This window comes from Heliangelus exortis, chromosome 2 (genome assembly GCF_036169615.1).
Source record: "Heliangelus exortis chromosome 2, bHelExo1.hap1, whole genome shotgun sequence".
NCBI lineage: Eukaryota > Metazoa > Chordata > Aves > Apodiformes > Trochilidae > Heliangelus > Heliangelus exortis.
Window position 1 is genome coordinate 18,497,445 of NC_092423.1, and position 16,673 is coordinate 18,514,117.

The window sequence follows — 16,673 nt, forward strand, 5'->3', positions numbered from 1 at the left end:
GAGACCTGATTTATCACAAGCCCTGGCATTACCATCCTAGGTACTCTGCTTGGGAACCTCTCTTCTAAGGCTTATTAATATAAAAAAATATAAATATTAATATTCTCATTGGCTCAGAGACATGCTAAAATCTCTTACAATTGCAGAAGAATTGCAGGTATTTCATTGTCTTTAAATGCTTGCATTTCTTTCACATATTCACAGGCACCAGAATTATCAGTGGCTCACACTGGTAAAGTATCATGCCCCTTTTTCCCACCTTGTAATTGGGGAAACTCAGGCAGAAAAGCAACAAAGGTTTTCAGGAACCCACTTGCAGTTCAACACACCAGGAATGCAAAGGGCAGAAAATAAGAACACAAATAAAATTATATTCTTTATTCATTCCATTTTAGCTGTGAATATTCCTATTATACAAATACCGTATAAATTCCAAAATCACAATATATTACAAAATAAAAAAAGTACAAACTGCATTACTTAATAAATATATCTAACAAGTTAATCAGAAAGAGACAGAATTTAGTTTGGAAACATTTAAGTGTTTGACCCAGCAAACTATACAAATCTCAATTTAAATACTTTTTTCTTTTAAACCATAAAGTAGAATACCACTCCTGATTAGAAAATAATGTCAAGTGAATAAAACGTTGTGATCAGATAATGATTTGTTGGTGCAACACCAGTGCCAAAAAAGAAGCTTATACAAAAGATACCATAACCCCAGAAACAGGAACACAAACACTGAGGTGCAGTCAAGGCAATTATTGCCAAAGCAGGAGACTATTATCTAGTCACAACATTCTATTGCAAGTTAATGTTCTGTTATTAGAGATAAATAATATAAATGGAACAGAGGGCGAGCTAACCTGGCAACACAAGGCCAGTTTACTCAAAACAATAATTAAATACAGAAGAGTCAATTGCTCCCTGTACTCCCCATGTGTAGCTGCATTCCAACTGGCTCAAAGGACCTGTTCTGTGCTCCAGGCAGAGAAAGCAACTGCTTTGAAAAGCAGTCTGTTCATACATTGCTGCACTTTTACAAAAAACATTGTTATAGTTTTGCAAAAAGGAACCCACGGTGCTTTCATCTATTAGGGAGGGTCATTTTGACATCAACATCATTTGGTAAAAATATAAGGTTTATGGGTAAAAAACACAGCAAAAAATAGCTGTTACATCATAAGCCTTATTTACAAAAACTGATTACAAACTTTTTTGGCTGTACAGCTGAAAGCCAGATACTAATGTAAGATGTGGAAGATGGAGGTAACATTTTAAAAATATTGTGCAAAAAATACATTCTTATAGAAAATAGACAGTGGATAGGGGAGACACAAACATACATGGAGAATCTGCTTGCAAATAATCCGAGGCTAAGTTTTTACAACAAAATATTACACATAGGTTTTTATCTATCCCCCACAATCTATAGTCCTTCTCAGTCTGGGGTGCTGCTGCTTCATTAAGGATTAAGGCATCACCATCACAGCCAGCACACATTCTGTCTCTGTCCCTGCAGCAAAGCTCCCAGCCTGCGGCCCAGGTTGTCTCAAGAGCAGGCATTCTGCTCAATGTACATCTTGGACAAGGACACTGCCATGGATTTAGCCAGCTCCTCATCCCGTCTGCGCTGTACCTGAGTCTGTCTGCACCACGCCTCGTATTCTGGGTTGGGGCACATACGGTCCAGCACAGCATCGTAGTGCCCATTGCTAAGCCAGCTCAGCCAGATACTGGGCCGTGTCGGGTCCTCGGGCCCCAGGTAGTGAACCATGGTGGAAACGGTGGGGCTCTCGGGCCGGCCGCCCGTGGTGAGATGGATGTTCACGTTCAGCATCTGCCCCATGGCCAGCAGCTCCGGATAGCCAGCCCAGGCCCCGTCCTGGGCAGCGCCGATGAGGAACTCTCCCACGTCGCCCTCGATGATAGGGTTGAAGTGGTCCAAGTGGTCGGCGATGTAGTGCACTGTCTGCTCGCGGAGCTCGCTGTGCAGCCGCTGGTCCCCGTACACCGCCTTGCAGACGGCGCGGTAGAGGCAGTTCCCGTCGGGGATGATGTGGAAGCGGAACCGGCCCTTCTGCCGCAGGTACTTGTCTTGCTTCTCCACCTCGGCCAGGTACAGGGCCAACTTCTCGCTGCGCTCCGGCCTGCCGCTCGTCACCCGGCGCCCATCCGCACCGCCTCCGTCCTGCTCCTCCTCGCCGGGTGAGGAGCAGGCGGCGGGCTGTGCCTGGCTGCCGCTCCTATCCGCGGGGCGACAGCCGGTGACCACCAGCCCCGTCTGGGCGCCGGCGGCCGCGGCCTGCAGCGCCTGGCAGTGCTCGCCGAGGCGCAGGCTGCGGTTGCTGGGCTCCTCGGTGGGCGCCGGCAGAGCTGCGGCCTCGCCATCCCCCCCGGCCTGCCGCACGCTCTCCAGGATGCCCTCCAGCCAGGCGCGGCTGCGCGGCGAGGCCGGCACCAGCTCGCCGGGGGCCTCGGCTCGTTGCACGATGCGGATGGGGACGATCCGCTCCAGCGGCCTGCGGCGGCTTACGGTGACCTGTGCGCAGGAGCTGTACTGCGGGACGCCCGCCGACCGGCTACCGGGGCCGGCCGCGGGGCCGCTCGGCATCACCTCCAGGCAAGAGGAGAAGGCGGGCATGGCGGCGGCGCTGCTGCTTCCCGCTCCGGAACTGAAGCTGTCCTTGGCGGTGTTCTCGGCGGACTGACTCGGGCCCGAAGGGTCGGCGGCACTCGCTACCTCCGCGGAGGCGGGTGCCGGCGATAAGGAGACCTTGAAGACACCGGCGGCGCTCGGCGGAGCTGCGGCTGCTGCTGCGGCCGTCCCGCCCGCCGGGTAAGGGGTGATCACGGAGCTGTAGAGCTGCATCCTCGGCTCCCCGCGGGCGGCGCTTTATAGGCGGCGCCGGGGCGGGGAGCGGCGGCGGGGGCCGCGCTGGGGCTGCCGGAGAGGATGAGCCGCCCGGGTAAAAATAAACAAGGGCATCGCCCCCCCGCCGCCACCGCCCCGCCCCGCCCCTGCGCGCCCCTCTGCCGGCTCGGCCCCGCGGCGGCGACAATTCCGACTGCGCCACCAGCGCCGCGCGGCCCCGCCGCCGCTCAGCGCGGCCCAGCCCGGTCCGGCCCCCCCGTCACCGAACGCGCGCGGCAGCAGCGTTCCGGCCCTTCTGGAAGGTGCTGGAGGGCGGGCGCGGGGCGGGGCCGCCCCGTGTTTACCTCAGGGCCGGGGCACGCTGGAATGCGGGGGGGGCGGGTTCTGGGGGCTTGACCTTTGCGGGGCCCTGCTCTGCTCCGCCCCGCTCCCGGCGGAAGGGGCCGGGCAGGTTTTTCCTTAGCGGCACCGGGCGGAGGCGACGAGAGGTGTGCAGGGGAGGTGGGTCGGCCTGGGCCGGTCTCTGGATTGCGGGGCTGATTTCCTTGGTCTGCTCCGGGTGTCGGCGCTCGGCGAGCTGCCGTCCGTAGCCGAGGCTGTGAGGGAGTTGTGCGCAGGGGCCGTGTCCGGGGAGAGGCGCGGGAAGGCCGGTGCGGGGGGGTAGGCGCGCAACTGGTGCTGCACGGGGCTGGGTGCTCCCTGTGAAACTGTTTGGCTGTGGGAAGCGTTGAGGAATCTTCAGAAGAGGGAAAACTGCATTGGGTGAGCTCTGGGGCCGACCTGGGAAGCGCCACAGCTTCCAGGAAGCTAGGCAGGGCTCACAGAATGTAGCCAGATCAGTTTCTCATGAGGCCATTTGTCAGTCTTGATTTTTATACTTGACTATAAAGAATAAATTACCGAAGCTGTTCTAACTCCAGTAGACTGATGCTATGTTGTCTCCATGCTGTTGATGAGAAGAAATGAGGGTTCTTCCTGCATATAATCAGTGTTCTGATTCATAATTTGCAGCTGGGGTAGGAATAATACTCATTAGTTTTATCTCAGTCACTGGCACATATTGGTATTTGTTGACCTGTAATCCTCCTTTGGAAAATGCAGTGCATGCGTACATAAAAAAGTATGATATAAATGATGGCGTAACAACAGGAGAGACAGGATTTAAAATATAGGTCTCAAGAATCATTGATAGATTGTTTATTAGTGGTTGTAGTGGCCACTTTAATTTAAACCACGTTTTAGCCTTAGCTGTGGTGTAAAGTCGTATATAACCCTTTGTCCATGAATGATGATGGTTTCTGTTCACACTGACTGTTACAGGAATGCTGACCAAGAAGCACCTGTTTACACTGTGATCCAATGTTAACACATTTATTCCTATCAAAATGAAAAAAAAAAGGGGGGGTACTGGTATATGTAATTTCTAAGTAATATTTTAAATATTTTTCTGGTTTCTATCGTAATATTTTAAATATTTTTCTGGTTTCTATCCCATAGCTTCAAATATCTGGGAAAGTCTTAGTAATCCAAGCAGACTACAGAACTTCTAAAAACCAACCAAATAAAAATTTGGGTATGCTGAAAAAAATAGTTTCCTTGTTCCATTTATGCTAATTTAAAAGACATAACTAAGAGGATCACTTGCAACAAAAATAATTGTTTCTTTAAAACCTTAGATGTCTTTGTATCCGGGTCCCTGGATTTATTTCCGGTTTTCCATCTCTGCAGCTAATTCCAGGGCTACAAGCAACTCAATATGGAATTTCATTTTCTTTATGCAGATGACATCTTCTGAGCCTCTCAGCTAACTTGCATGTTGAAGGGAAAGTGCTGAAATCCTTCATGCTACAAATGGTATATTTAAGGGAACAGATTTTGCATCCACCTTAATTTTTTAGTCTGGATAAAACAGCAGCTAATTCCATGAATTATTTGGGACCTTATAACAAAAATCTACAGAGTCAATATATTTTCAAAATCACTGCTTCCAAAGTTGAAATACAAGAGGTGTATCAGATACAAATCAAAGCCCAAATACTTTGACTTACCTACTACAGCTAGAAAGCTGCTGTCTTTGGAACAAATGGTGATGGACATTTGCCAGGACCATGTCTGGCAGACTGTTAGAGGGGGATAAGGTATTACAACTGCTCTGAAATTACAGAGTGACTCTTGTATTTCAGAATGTTCAGAACTTTGTATTAAATATAGCTTGTAAGATCATTCAGCAAGTCCTTATTTTTGAACTAATCATTGCTGAGGAATATATACTGATCAAATGGTGCTAAATTGAAATCTCTCTTCCTTGAAATTAAATGTTGGAACAGAGAAAAGATTCCTGTTTAATTTTACTTCTCAGTCAAACTTGACAAAGTGTATTTCCAAGTTAAAATGTGTTCTAGTATTTTCACAGGTTATTTAATGTAAAATCACGGGAAGTGGCCCCCTCTTAGGGGATTTTAAATGTGTCAGTAGCTGTTCCTTGTGGGTTTGTTCATTATAATCAAGATGAACATTACTTGATGCCCACCACCAGCCCTTCAACTTTCTTTTTTTTTTTTACTCTTGGTTGCTCTGGGGTTTCTTTGTTTAAAAGCAGTACATCAGTAGTTTTGCTTATTGAATTGCTCTGTTTGCCAGTAAACACCAGAGCTGACTCAGGTATGGTGGGTTTCAAGTCTCAAATACTCTGGTGACATAGAGAGTGAGCTCTTCCTGTTTGAGAATAGTAAATGGATCCAGCAGAATAATAATAATGATGATGATGATGATAATAGTCTGGACTTCTGCAAGGCCTTTGACACAGTTAGAAAGATACAGATTTGATGACTGCCCAGTGGATAAGGAATTGGCTGGATGGTTGCATCCAGAGAGTAGTGGTCAACAGCTCAAAGTCCTGATGGTGACAAGTGGTGTCCCTCAAGGGTCCATACTGGGACCTGTAGAATCATAGAAAGTTAGGGGTTGGAAGGGACCTCAAAATATCATCTAATCCAAACCCCCTGCCAGATCAGGGTCACCTACAGCAGGTCACACAGGAAGGTGTCCAGGTGGGTTTTGAGTGTCTCCAGGAAGTAGCCTTCACAACTTCCCTGGGCAGCCTGTTCCATTGCTCTGTCACCCTCACAGTAAAGAAAATTCTTCCTAATATTTATACAGAACCAGCTATGCTTCAGTTTATAACCATTGCCCTATGTCCTATTGTTAGCCACCCCTGAGGAAAGCTTATCAACAATGTAGACAGCAGGATCATGTGCACCATCAGAAAGTTTGCAGATGACACCAAGCTGAGTGGTGCTGTCTATATGCCAGAGGGATGGGATGCCATCCAGAAGGACCTGGAGAAACTGGAGAGGTGGGCCCAAGTGGACCTCATGAGGTTCAGTAAGACCAAGGGCAGAGTCCTGCACCTGGGTCGAAACAATTTGCACTGTTCAGTGCAGTGTTAAGGACAGGTTTGGGGATGAGCTTTTAGAAAGCATTCCTGCAGAAAAGGACTTAGGGATGCTGGTGGATGAAAAGTTGGACATGAATCAGCTTGCACACTTGCAGCCCAGAAAGCCAATCACATCCTGAGCTGTATCAGAAGCATCATGGAGAGTAGATCAAGAGAGGTGATTCTGCCACTTTGCTGGAGTAAGACCTCACCTGGAGTATTGTGTCCAACTCTGGAGCCCTCAACACAGAAAGGACATTGACCTGATGGAGCAGGTCCAAAGAAGGGCTACAAAAATGATCAGGGGGCTGGAACACTTCTACAAGGAGAGGCTGAGGGAGCTGGGGTTGTTCAGCCTGGGGAAAAGAAGGCCCCAGGAAGACCTAATAGTGACCTTCCACTATCTGAAGGGGACCTACAGGAAGGCTGGAATGGGACTGTTTACAAGGGCTTGTAGCAATTGGATGAGGGGCAATGGTTTTAAATTACAGTAGATTTAGATTGGACGTTAGAAAAAAAAACTTTACCATGAGGATAGTGAAAAAATGGAACAGGCTGCCCAGGGAGGTAGTTGAGGCCTCATCTTTGAAAATATCCAAGGTGTGGCTTGGCAAGGCTCTGAGGAACCTGATCTGGTTGAGGGTGTCCCTGCTTACTGCGGGGGGGTTTGGGCTAGATGACCTTTAGAGGTCCGTTCTAACCTAAATTATTTCATGATTCTAAGAGCACTTCTGCCATAATATGATTCTACAAGTGAATGCTGCATTTTGAATACTCAGTATCGCTGTGTTATTTCAACCAGGATACTGCAGAAACTCCCTCTAATGACTGTTCTGCCTCTTCAAAACCATCAGTTACTTGAAACAGTGGTACATTAGCGGATGGGCAGCTGTTTAATTCTGATTGTTAGTTACAATGAGTTACAATGCTTGTGGTGCTTCATTTGAGGAAGGACTCAGATTTATTACATGTGCCCAAGTTAACCATACTGTTTGTGTTCTGATGCTCTGCTATATCATATTATGGATAAGAAACTTGTTTACCTCTGAACAAAATACCCAGGAGTACCCTGAAATACATGCTAAATATGCCAGCATTTTTTGGTAAAGCTAGCAGTTACATTGTTCTTTTATACTCTTTGCATGTATCAGCAGATGAAACACCTTTCCTATTTTTTCGGTTAAAATGCACCTAGCAAGCTTCCTAATGAGGTTAAAATACAACCAAAATCTGTTGCTAGGTAACAGAGAGACACAACAAACATTTACACCACTGTGTCACTGTTAATAGTATACTGCTTTTAACATATTTATTACCTCCCATGTGAAGTAAATGGAAAGAAAAGCTCACCTTGGTGTGTTTTACCTGCTTTATTAAATACCAACAATGTACTGTAACCAACATTTTCCATAACTGAGCACCCAGAGTTAGTCACACGTACTTGGACTGGGTGGAATCCAGTCTCTCTGGATGATGGTTGACAAAATTCCCATTGAACCTCTGCAGCACAAGGGTTTCATGGCTGTAGTTTTCAGTTTTCATACTAGCAGTTACCAGAAATCAGTACTTACCTAAAGGGCAATTTTCTTAGGTGTCTGACATCTATTTTTAGGAAGGATGTCCTGAACCATGGTCTGCTCCAGAGAGGAACGTTCAAGTGCGATTAATACAATTCTTGTGAGAAAGAAATTTCAAGGATGAATTTGAGTGTCTTGAATGCCAAGGTGTCTGTGAAAGCCAGGGGCACATCATGGGGCCTCCAGTGCCCAGAAAATGGGGCTTTGCTGCTTCTCTGAGCTGCACATAGAGCTGCTGTTGAATCCAGGGGGAAAAAAAAAATCAAACTTTGCTTTAGTGTGGCCTGGATAAAACACAACACACAGATTGGTTGCTTTCAGAATATTCCTGGATTTGTCACTTTTGCCTGCATGTAGAGGCCTCACAGATACTAGAGGGTTTGGAAGCAAAAAGAACACAAAATTGAGATGCCTTTCACTGTTTTTCATGTTTTAATGTTCCTGGGCTTCTGTTTCGTTCATTACAGAGTAATGTACAGTCCTTTGGTAATACAGAATAGATCTCAAAACAGTTTCTGTAGTAATAAAGCATAAGCAGCTACTGTAGTTAAAGTTTCTCCTGACATGACTGTTATCACTGGCTATGCTGCACATTCCAGGAATTGTTTAGATTGTTTAGAAGGCAAACCATGATCACAAAAACAGCTGTGGAATAACAGTGGTATTCACTGACGTAAAACTAGATGCCTGAGAGTGGAACTACTTTTAACTTTAATGTGTAGTAGATACATCATTGACATGGAAGGAACAAATAAATTACATCACCAGGAACAGTTGTTAGTGAAGATAGGAGGAGTAGTTAGTTTAAATAACATATTGAATGACACTGAATAAGCGTTTCCACTGCTTTTTTTTTTTTTTTTTAATCCACCATAAGAGCTCTTCAGCCAAAGATATTTCTGTCTGAAGTATTTAATGAACTAATAGCTCTTTGTACATAATCGGAAAATGAAATATTTGTTTCTTATTAATAATTTGAAGTCGTATATCAAGGACAAAGTTTAAAGATTAACAGAAAATGGAAATAAGGATCTTCCAATATAGGCAAGAAATGCAGGTAAACTTGAACTAGAAGGAACTTCCTGAATCATGAGTTTTATCCTGTGCTGCCTGCAAGTGATCCTGTCATATGTCATATCATTCATTTCATAAAATTATCAGGTTACGGGCAACTTATTCAGGGTATAGTTAATGAACCTGTAAAGATGTCACGAGCCAGCAGTACTGCCAAAAGAAGGAATTCAGCTTTTCAGGAATTCTTTTTTTCAGCTTTTTCCTACTCCCAGTCTCTTCTGAAGGCCAGCTTTTTTATGATGGCTTCAGTGTTGGTATTAACTAGACTGCCTACTTCATCCAACCCTACATGTACCATTATCAAAAAGGAAAGTGTATCCACACTTACTTCTGAGGTGTGAATATGCTGTATAAAACGAGGGTTGTGCCTTAGAGAGCTTTGCTTCACAGTTTCTTGTTCAGCTTCTGCTGTACTGTCATGTTAAAATCTTATCAAAATCTTATTTGCTGTGCACTCGTCATTAGAGATGTAACCCAGGCTATGACATCATGTGGCAAGAGTATGTGGGGAAAGGGCTGCTGGTGACAAATATAGACCTGTGCTCATATCTCAAGGAGTCAGGTCATATCTCACTTGATAAGTGAGTCCCTAAATGTGAGTGATGACGCAGGTCAGGTCTCTTCATTTCTGCTCAGAAGTGTGGGTGGCATTTGTGGTGGTCATTGTGCATGGAGCTCTAAGATTCTCCCATTTAAAAGAATGGATTTACAATGCTCTTTCCTTTGAAAAAAAACCCTAGTGGTAATTATCTGATGTAAATGAGCTTTATAGCATGTATGACATTAAGAAAGGGCTATCTTCTTAATTTTAATAAACCCTACAAGATTTAAAAGTGTTAAGGAAATGTAGGGTTTTTTGAGCAGAACAGTGTTCTGACAAGGACGACTGTGAAGGAGATAGAGGAAGTGGGCAATACAGAAATACCAGAAGCAGGAATTCACCACTCACAATTACAGGAAATATTATTAGTAAATTAATCTTGATGAAAACTATAAGCATAAAATAACTGTGGTAGAAAGAGGGTGCAATACTGCCTAGTCCTGAAGTGAAAAAGCACTCCAGTGAGGCAGCAAGTAGCCAAGCACTTCCTCATGTGGCTGGCAATGGAAAGGCTTTGGAAACAGACTGATTCAATGGGAAGTGTCACCCTCTCTGTCCTCCATAACCTTGCGACACACACCTGTCCCCACCTTTCTGCCATCAGCAAGCAGCAAAAGGAGGAATCATCACAAAGAGATGAGTGTCACAGAAAACCACATTTCATTGTTCATGTTTTTGAGAGTCATGGAATAGGACGTAATTACATTAACCAGCTTTGTTATTCTACTGCCAAGTCCTTCCTGTGGGAAAGGGCTGTGGTTACATGCTACCCAACCAGCTCAGCAAGTCGTGTCCTAGCCATGGTGAAGCTTACGGAGAGAACTTACCTCATCACAAATAAAAACTTGCTCTGTTTCCATGTGATTGCACAGAGCTAACTGTTTTGGCCAAGTCAGATCACAGCTATCTAACTCCACTGTCTAGTGAGAAAAAATAAAAAAATAATGCAGGTAGAACCATTAGATAGGAGGGATGAAATCAGTTCCCCCTGACTGATGTCCTATTCATATGTGTAAATAATTAAATATTTTCTAGCCTAGTTTTCCTATCTAAATGTACAACATGGAATTACTTTTCTGGTTTCACGTGTTCAAAGTTCTAATATAGCTAGAGACAATTTAAAAGAGCATTTATTACAATAAGTCCAAATCTGAAGGCATTTTCTTGGGAAGAAGTCAGGAACAGCTACAGTCCAGTTTGTTGATTTACTGGTAGATCCAGTCAGAGTGGAATTTTAAGCCAATTTAGTTAGCCTGAAATACAAATCAGTGTTCCTGATGCTTTAAATATCTATAGAAAATTTAAAAAATGTTTTAGCAATTTGAGTTTCAGTACCTACTTGTGTGTAATGGAAACAATAAAATTGTTGTAAAGAAGCACTAGTTGTAAGAGTTACATTATCCAAATATGAAAATATAAACATTCGTCTAGTTGTGATTTATATGCAAGCACAATTTTATGAAAATTAAGTGTTATTTCATTAGTAATTCAGAATAAGAATCCAAAATATAATCAGGTTACTATGTTAGATCTGGGCCCTTCAACAGAACAGAGGTTTTTGTGTATGTCTATCTGACCTGGAGATAAAGTTATTAAGGGAGATTTAGTGCATCTAATCTTACTCTATCTGAATAAAGTTTCTAATGCTGCACAGTACGAGGCAGCACAAAACCTGTGAAAATTTGTATTAGAACAAGAAATCAAAGGTGGTGATGGGCTTGGCTAGGGGAGAAAAAACGGAAGATAATTTAAAGGAAATCTTACGTGGAGAGAAACTCGCCAGTGGAATTCTTCAGAGATTGATCATGGGACTGACTTTAACATTTTCATTAATTACACTGACACTTAGTGTGCTACTGACTTTCACTAGTGTCTCAGGATTTTTATTATAAAGATTTTTGAAACAGATTCAATGGTTCAGGTTGGAAAGGATCTTAAAGATCGTTTAGGACTCAATGATATCAGAGGTCCCTTCCAACCCCTGACATTCTGTCATTCTGTGATATGGAACTGATGTACTAAACTTCAAAACTTTTGAAAACTGGAGACAGAATTGCTTATGTTACTAGATGAAATTCAACAGTGCAAAATGAAAGATCATCTGCCTGGTGGCAGGTCACCTGTGGGGAACCATCAGGACAGGAGAAAGACCCACACGTGCTATTCAGCTCTAGTCCCGCTGTAGCTGCTGATGTGATGTAGCTTTCAAAAATACAAATAGGATCCTAGAACACAGCAGATGAGAATATATCTAAAATAAATAACTGATTACTGTAGAAAGGACTTGTGAAACTTCATCTGGAATACCATATGTCTTTCTGGTCAACGTTGCTTAAGGATGTTGAATTTTAACTAGACTGTGAGCACAGAGGAATTAAAACACTCAGGGCATTGGTGACTGTCTAAGAAGAGGAGATTAAATGTTCTTGGCTTGCTTTATCTAGTGAAGGTTGAGAAGGGATCTCTATAAATATATCACAGATTAAATACTAGGAAGTGAGAAGAGCTCATTAAGTTAAAGGAGAGTGTTGGCCAAAAAGACATGGATACAAACTTGCAATGAATAAATTTAGTCTTGACTCACAACCTTGGCTTTCAGATATGATGTAATTGCAATGGATTTTCTGAAAGGACCCTGTTAACGAAACCCTAGCAGCAGCATGGTCACATCAGGATGGCCTGTGAATGTGAGTGCCACAGTGGTTTAATGGTAACAGTAAGACAATAGCTTAGTAAGGACTTTGATCTTAATGCGCAATCAAATCTTGTCCCACTTCTTTGTTATATTTATGTTTCCTGGGGGTTTATGATCTGTTATTTTCTACCGCTGAAAATACAGCTCTTCTGAAAATACGGCTACACTTTTTTCTTCAAAACTGTCCAAGGAAGTGATGTATTTAATGTAAATAAAGAGTGACTCTCTCTTCTGAACTTTGCTGCTGCTTTATCAGACTTGCAGAAGGATCTATATGGCTGAAGATCTGTTCTCCTATTCCAAAAAGAGACAGTAAAAATAAAATAGTTATATTGTATTTCTCCTAGGTTAAGAAAATTGGCTCAGATAATGAGGAAAGTAGGAAAAGCATGGGTTTAATTATCATACTTGTATTGTGACCCTAACTTAAAAAGTTTTTTGTTTCTTTGACATACAGGGCAAAGATGTTTGGGGTTGCAAGCAAACATATCAAGAACTGTTAGCACATAAACCTTCTTACCTTGGAGGTGAGTCAGAAGTTCATTTAATGAGCTGACATTAACTGCTAATGACTTCAGTCAAAGGAGACTGAATATGTAAAATGATCAGAATTAGAAACTGGAGCAAAAAACTGAGGTAGCTGGAAGGGGAGAGAAGCCTTATAATTGCAGTTCCATCCTGTCACTGAAACTGAACGTATCCAGGCCAAAGAGACAAACAGCCACATGACAAACAGCCACAGAAGCTTTGTTGTTCTGTTCTACCATAGTGGACCCTGAGTAGCGTGGTTTAGTAAAGCAATAAAAGCATAAACTGTTTTAAAAAGACGTTTATGTGCAAGTGTAAACATCAGGTCCTTAGAGGTCAAGTTCATCTAAGCTGAGTGGGAAGCCATGGTGAGATGGAGTGGTGCTGATGCAGAATCACTCACTTGTGGTGCCACAGGGTTCCCTGAACAGAAAGAAGCCCTGGCCAGCAAAGCAGCAGAGCTCCTGGGGGGATGGGACACACACCAGAGGCAAGTAGGATCTTGTTTTCAAATATTACAACTAAGCTCATTTTGCAAAGTTAAACCCACCATTTTCTTATGCCATAAATACCTTTCTATAAGATTTGGCACCAATACCATTACGAATTCATTTTCAGCAGCTCCTCACTGAGCTAAAATATCATAAAATCCATTTCAGGGAATTTGGTGAATAAAGACTGTAAACAAATAACTTTCAGTTATTATCTCAGAATCAATAGCTGGGCTTGCCTGGGCTAGCCAGCAAAGCCATTTCTAAATAAACAAAATTATTATGATTGCAGTAGGTAATTAGGGTGTGAAGCATCCAGCAACGTCACATGAAGATAGTAGTTAGAATAGTTAAGACCAGACTGTAATCAAAGATAGAAAACCACCAACATTGGATCAAATATATCATAAACAAAGTGTTGATTTTTTCAGTGTTTTTCAGGGTTCAAAAATAAATGTGAATCTTCTGATCAGATCCTCCAGCAGATATAAATTATTACTTTCATATGCATCAAAGCAATATATGAGATTAAGAATATCAGGGTTTTTAACCTGCAATCTGATGCCTACATATCATTAAAACTTTGATGTAATTTTTTGGCGTTTTTTGCCACATCCCACTACAGTCCATATTACTAAACTTTTATTCTCTTTTTCTAGTGGCAAATTAAACTTTTTCCTGATGCAAAATGCACCCTTCTCTACATACGCATTACCTATAGTAGGTGAACCTGCTCTGGCAGAGGGGTTGGACTCAATGATCTTTCAAGGTCCCTTCCAACCCCTAACACTCTGTGATTCTGTGATTATTATTGTTGGAGGGTGACCTAAAAATAAGACAGGTTTTACAAGCAGTCTTTTTAAGACAAGTAACAATTTCTGCCTTTTACTCTATTACCCTTATAATTTTTTAACAGAAAGAATATATTTGAGAGTACTTGAGTTACAAGTATCAGCTTAAACTACTACCCAGCTCATGTGACTTAATGAAATCTCTCTTTTTTATATTAAGTAATATTTGTGAATTTTATATTGACATAATCATGACTTATCTCCTGTACTATATCTGTCTTCTTAAATTTCTCTCCAATTAAGTTTCACTAATAGAAAGAGATCACTGTTTTATCCCTTTTTCACCGTGAGCTCAAGGAAGTGAACAAATCCAGCATTTAATTTTATCTGGGCAGTTTGTATCACTTTCCATATTTCGTCTGTGGATGAAATGAGATAGCACCCAGAGCTTGCAGAAAAAGTGCAATTAATAAAATTATTTTCATTCTTGAAAATAAAGGCACATGTTTTCTATAAGCCATACGGATCCTTGACAATCCCTTCTCCAGTATCTTCATCAATGACCTGGATGAGGGAATGGAGTATAAGCCTCAGCAAGTTGGGCAATGCTGGGACACTCGGAGGAGTGGCTGACACACCAGAAAGCTGTGCTGCCATCCAGCAAGATCTGGACAGGCTGGAGAGCTGGGCAAAGGTGAACCTCATGAAGTTCAACAAAGACAAATGTAGAGATCTGCATCTGGGTAGGAATAACACAACCCACCAGTACAGATTAGGGGACATCCTACTGGAAAGCAGCTCCATAGAGAAAGAACTTGAAGTCCTCATGGACTGTAAATTCTCCACAGGTCAGCAGTGTGCCCTTGTGGCCAAGAGGGCCAATGGTATCCTGGGGTGCATCAGATCTAGGGAGGCTCTCCTCCCCCTCTACTCTGCCCTGGTGAGACCACATTTGGAATACCGTATCCAGTTTTGGATTCCCCAGTACAAGAGAGACAGGAATCTACTGGAAAGAGTCCAACAGAGAGCTACAAGGATGATTAAGGGACTTGAGCATCTCTGCTATGAAGAAAGACTGAGCAAACTGGGGCTGTTTAGCCTTGAGAAAAGAAGGCTGAGAGGGGATCTTATTAATGTCTATAAATATCTGAGGGGTGGGTGTCAAGAGGATTAAGACAATCTCTTTTCAGTGGTGCCCAGTAGTAGCACAAGGAATAATGGATTTAAGCTAGAACACAGGAATGTCCACCTCAACATGAGGAGAAACTTCATTACTGGAACAGGCTGCCCAGAGAAGTTGTGGAGTCTCCTGCGGAGATTGCCCAAACCCACCTGGAACTGTTCCTGTGTGGCCCACCCTAGGTGATCCTGCTTTGGCAGGAGAGTTGGACTAGATATCTCTAGATGTTTTTTCCAACCCTTAATATTGTATGATTCTATGACACTTCTGTGGATTCACAGAAGTTGACATTTTATCCATGCTAATCATTCCAAATATTGCAAATGATGATTTGTTCTACCGCATAAAGGAAACAGAATCTGTAACCTCATCCATAACAATTATGTATCACATTGAACAGACATAGGTGTTAATCCTAGCAAAATTAAATTCTGTTGAAGCAATCCTCCTGTTTAAAAATCCTCACAGTTTCTATTAGATAAGTCATTACTTTTCTTCCATATTTATAAAGTTGTGCTACGTCAGTGTGATGTTTGATATTAATAGCTTGCCATATTTCTAGGTGTAACTTGAATTCAAACGAAGTTAAAGTGATTTTTAGTGTAAATACTAAAAACTTGAGCAGTCCAAGAATACTGAGGATCAGATAGTGTATTCAAACATAGATTAATAACTTTATAGTTTTTCCACCTAGCCCATACTATAACATTCTATGATTCTATACTCTCTAATGGACTGCTACCAAGGGAGAATTGTGATAAAATCATGCAGCTTTTGGTCATCACACTATTGTCTCCCAACGATGTCAAAACTAGAATGCCAAAGTCTTTACAGTTAAAGCAAACACGTCACGCGTAATGGCTTACAGCATCACCTTCTCCTGGTCTGTGGTCCTAAACTGCCTGAGATTTCTTCTTCCACCTCCAGCACCTAGCCCACTATTCCATGTTTTCTCCATGTTTCCTTCTCATTCCTCTGTATCTTAAAAAACCCATCCAAATTTCTCACCCACTTTCTGACTGGAGGTGAGAGAGGTGGGTGAAGCTCATGATGGTCAATGTGTGGTGGGAATCATCGTGTGCGTTCCATAGTAAACGCAACATTCAATGAAAAATTCAGTTCTCAAAAATCGTGTCTGTGGTTCTGCAACAAACGCCGTTATGTAGGGGAAAAAGTTTCTTGACCTGACAGTAATTTACCGGAGTGAATGAAGTCTCCAGGGAGCATCAAACCATTTACACTTTCAACCTAATAGTTGACTGCTGGTAAACAGCAGAAATCAAAGCGTTCTGCCCCTCGGGACACGGGATGCGCGAGCTGGACCGACCGGCTCCCGCGGGGAGATTTCCCCCGGGTCACCCAGCCCGGCCCGGCTCCGCCAGGGGCTGTGGAAGGCGAGGCTGGGGCGGGGCTGGGGGCGCG

General features: G+C 43.1%; 1 protein-coding gene and 1 long non-coding RNA gene across 2 annotated transcripts; one reads left to right on the forward strand and one right to left on the reverse strand.

Annotated features, from left to right (window-relative positions):
• Nucleotides 1–363: 363 nt before the first annotated feature.
• OTUD1 (OTU deubiquitinase 1) lies at nucleotides 364–3,053 on the reverse strand. Its single transcript, XM_071735046.1, has one exon. The coding sequence runs from the start codon at nucleotides 2,873–2,875 to the stop codon at nucleotides 1,556–1,558; it is 1,320 nt and encodes a 439-aa protein (XP_071591147.1). The 5' UTR covers nucleotides 2,876–3,053; the 3' UTR covers nucleotides 364–1,555.
• Nucleotides 3,054–4,343: 1,290 nt separating this feature from the next.
• LOC139792134 (uncharacterized) lies at nucleotides 4,344–16,380 on the forward strand. The gene is made up of 2 exons (XR_011724155.1): nucleotides 4,344–12,253; nucleotides 13,207–16,380. It is a non-coding gene; the product is annotated as an uncharacterized lncRNA (long non-coding RNA).
• The last annotated feature ends 293 nt before the right edge of the window (nucleotides 16,381–16,673 follow it).

What these genes read in the sequence shown, in the direction of transcription:
- OTUD1 (XM_071735046.1), bottom strand. Translation starts at nt 2,875, where the DNA reads ATGCAGCTCTACAGCTCCGTGATCACCCCTTACCCGGCGGGCGGGACG.